Below are 1,256 nucleotides of genomic sequence, written 5' to 3' on the forward strand. Positions count from 1 at the left end.
AAATAACAAGGTCACTAAGATTTATGTTACTATTACTAATTCTTATCTTTTAAGAAAGAGAGGAAACATGGACCATCCTAGCTAACAAGGTGAAACCGCGTCTCTACTAAAAATACAAAAAATTAGCCGGGTGTGGTGGCACGCACCTGTAGTCCCAGCTACTCGGGAGGCTGAGACAGGAGAATCGCTTGAACCTGGGAGGCAGAGGTTGCAGTGAGCCAGGACTGGGCCACTGCACTCCAGCCTGGGTGACAGAGCAAGACTGTCTCAAAAAAAAAAAAAGTAGCCATGGAGCGTGACCGCTGAAGCACAGCGTCACACAGAGTCAGGTCCCTGGATGTCTGTGGGCCTCCCTGACAGCCGCCAGGCCTGCCACAAGAGCTTGGCGAAGCGGCGTTTTCTCCTCACCCCCCGGAGGAAGGAGACGTCTTGGCCATCTTGGACGTCTCCTTCCCTAGCTGGCTAAACAGCGGGCGCTTTCCCAGCGCTGACACTGTGGCACAGCCGAGGCGCCCTGCAGCAGCCCTTATGCGGGCGGGACAGAGGGCTTAGAGCATCTTGCCTTAGGGTCACCTCTTTTCCAATATCACTTCAGTCCCATGCTTCTTGACCTGAGAATTATTAGTAAAATTAAAGATTATATGATTACATGTATATGTATATATTTTGATTACATGTGAATAGCTATGTGATTATTTAGGATTATATAACGGAATAACTGTGTAACTATATCTCTAATTCTTTTCTATTTATATGAGAGCAGACTGAGTCCTCAGACCCTTGCCTTCTGCATGTCCCCCCAACAGTGGCCCATGCCTGTAATCCCAGCAGTTTAGGATGCTGAAGCAGGTGGATCACCTTAGGCTGAGAGTTCAAGACCAGCCTGGCCAACATGGTGAAATCCCCATTTCTACTAAAAATACAAAAATTAGCCAGGTGTGGTGGCAGGCACCTGTAATCCCAGCAACGCGGGAGGCCGAGGCGAGAGAATCGCTTGAACCCAGGAGGCAGAGGTTGCAGTCAGCCGAGATCATGCCATTGCACTCCAGCCTAGGGTACAAGAGCCAGACTTCGTCTAAAAAACAAAAATACAAAAATTAGCAGGGCATGGTGGCAGTTGCCTGTAATCCCAGCTGCTTGGGAAGCTGAGGCAAGAGAATTGCTTGAACCCAGAAGGCAGAAGTTGCAGTGAGCCAAGATCGTGCCATTTCACTTCAGCCTGGGCAACAGAGTGAGACTCCATCTCAAAGAAAAAA

The 1,256-nt window shown here is 49.0% G+C and overlaps 1 protein-coding gene across 1 annotated transcript in view; it reads right to left on the bottom strand.

Moving 5' to 3' along the window:
* Positions 1–460: 460 nt before the first annotated feature.
* Positions 461–1,256, bottom strand: part of C8G (complement C8 gamma chain) — a 618,926-nt gene continuing 618,130 nt past the window's right edge. Inside the window, exon 8 of the mRNA XM_037730304.1 lies at positions 461–611. Coding sequence (XP_037586232.1) covers positions 592–611 — 20 coding nt within the window. The 3' untranslated portion in view covers positions 461–591. The remainder of the gene's footprint in view (positions 612–1,256) is intronic.

This window comes from Cebus imitator, unplaced genomic scaffold, assembly GCF_001604975.1.
Source record: "Cebus imitator isolate Cc_AM_T3 unplaced genomic scaffold, Cebus_imitator-1.0 Scaffold339, whole genome shotgun sequence".
NCBI classification, from domain to species: domain Eukaryota; kingdom Metazoa; phylum Chordata; class Mammalia; order Primates; family Cebidae; genus Cebus; species Cebus imitator.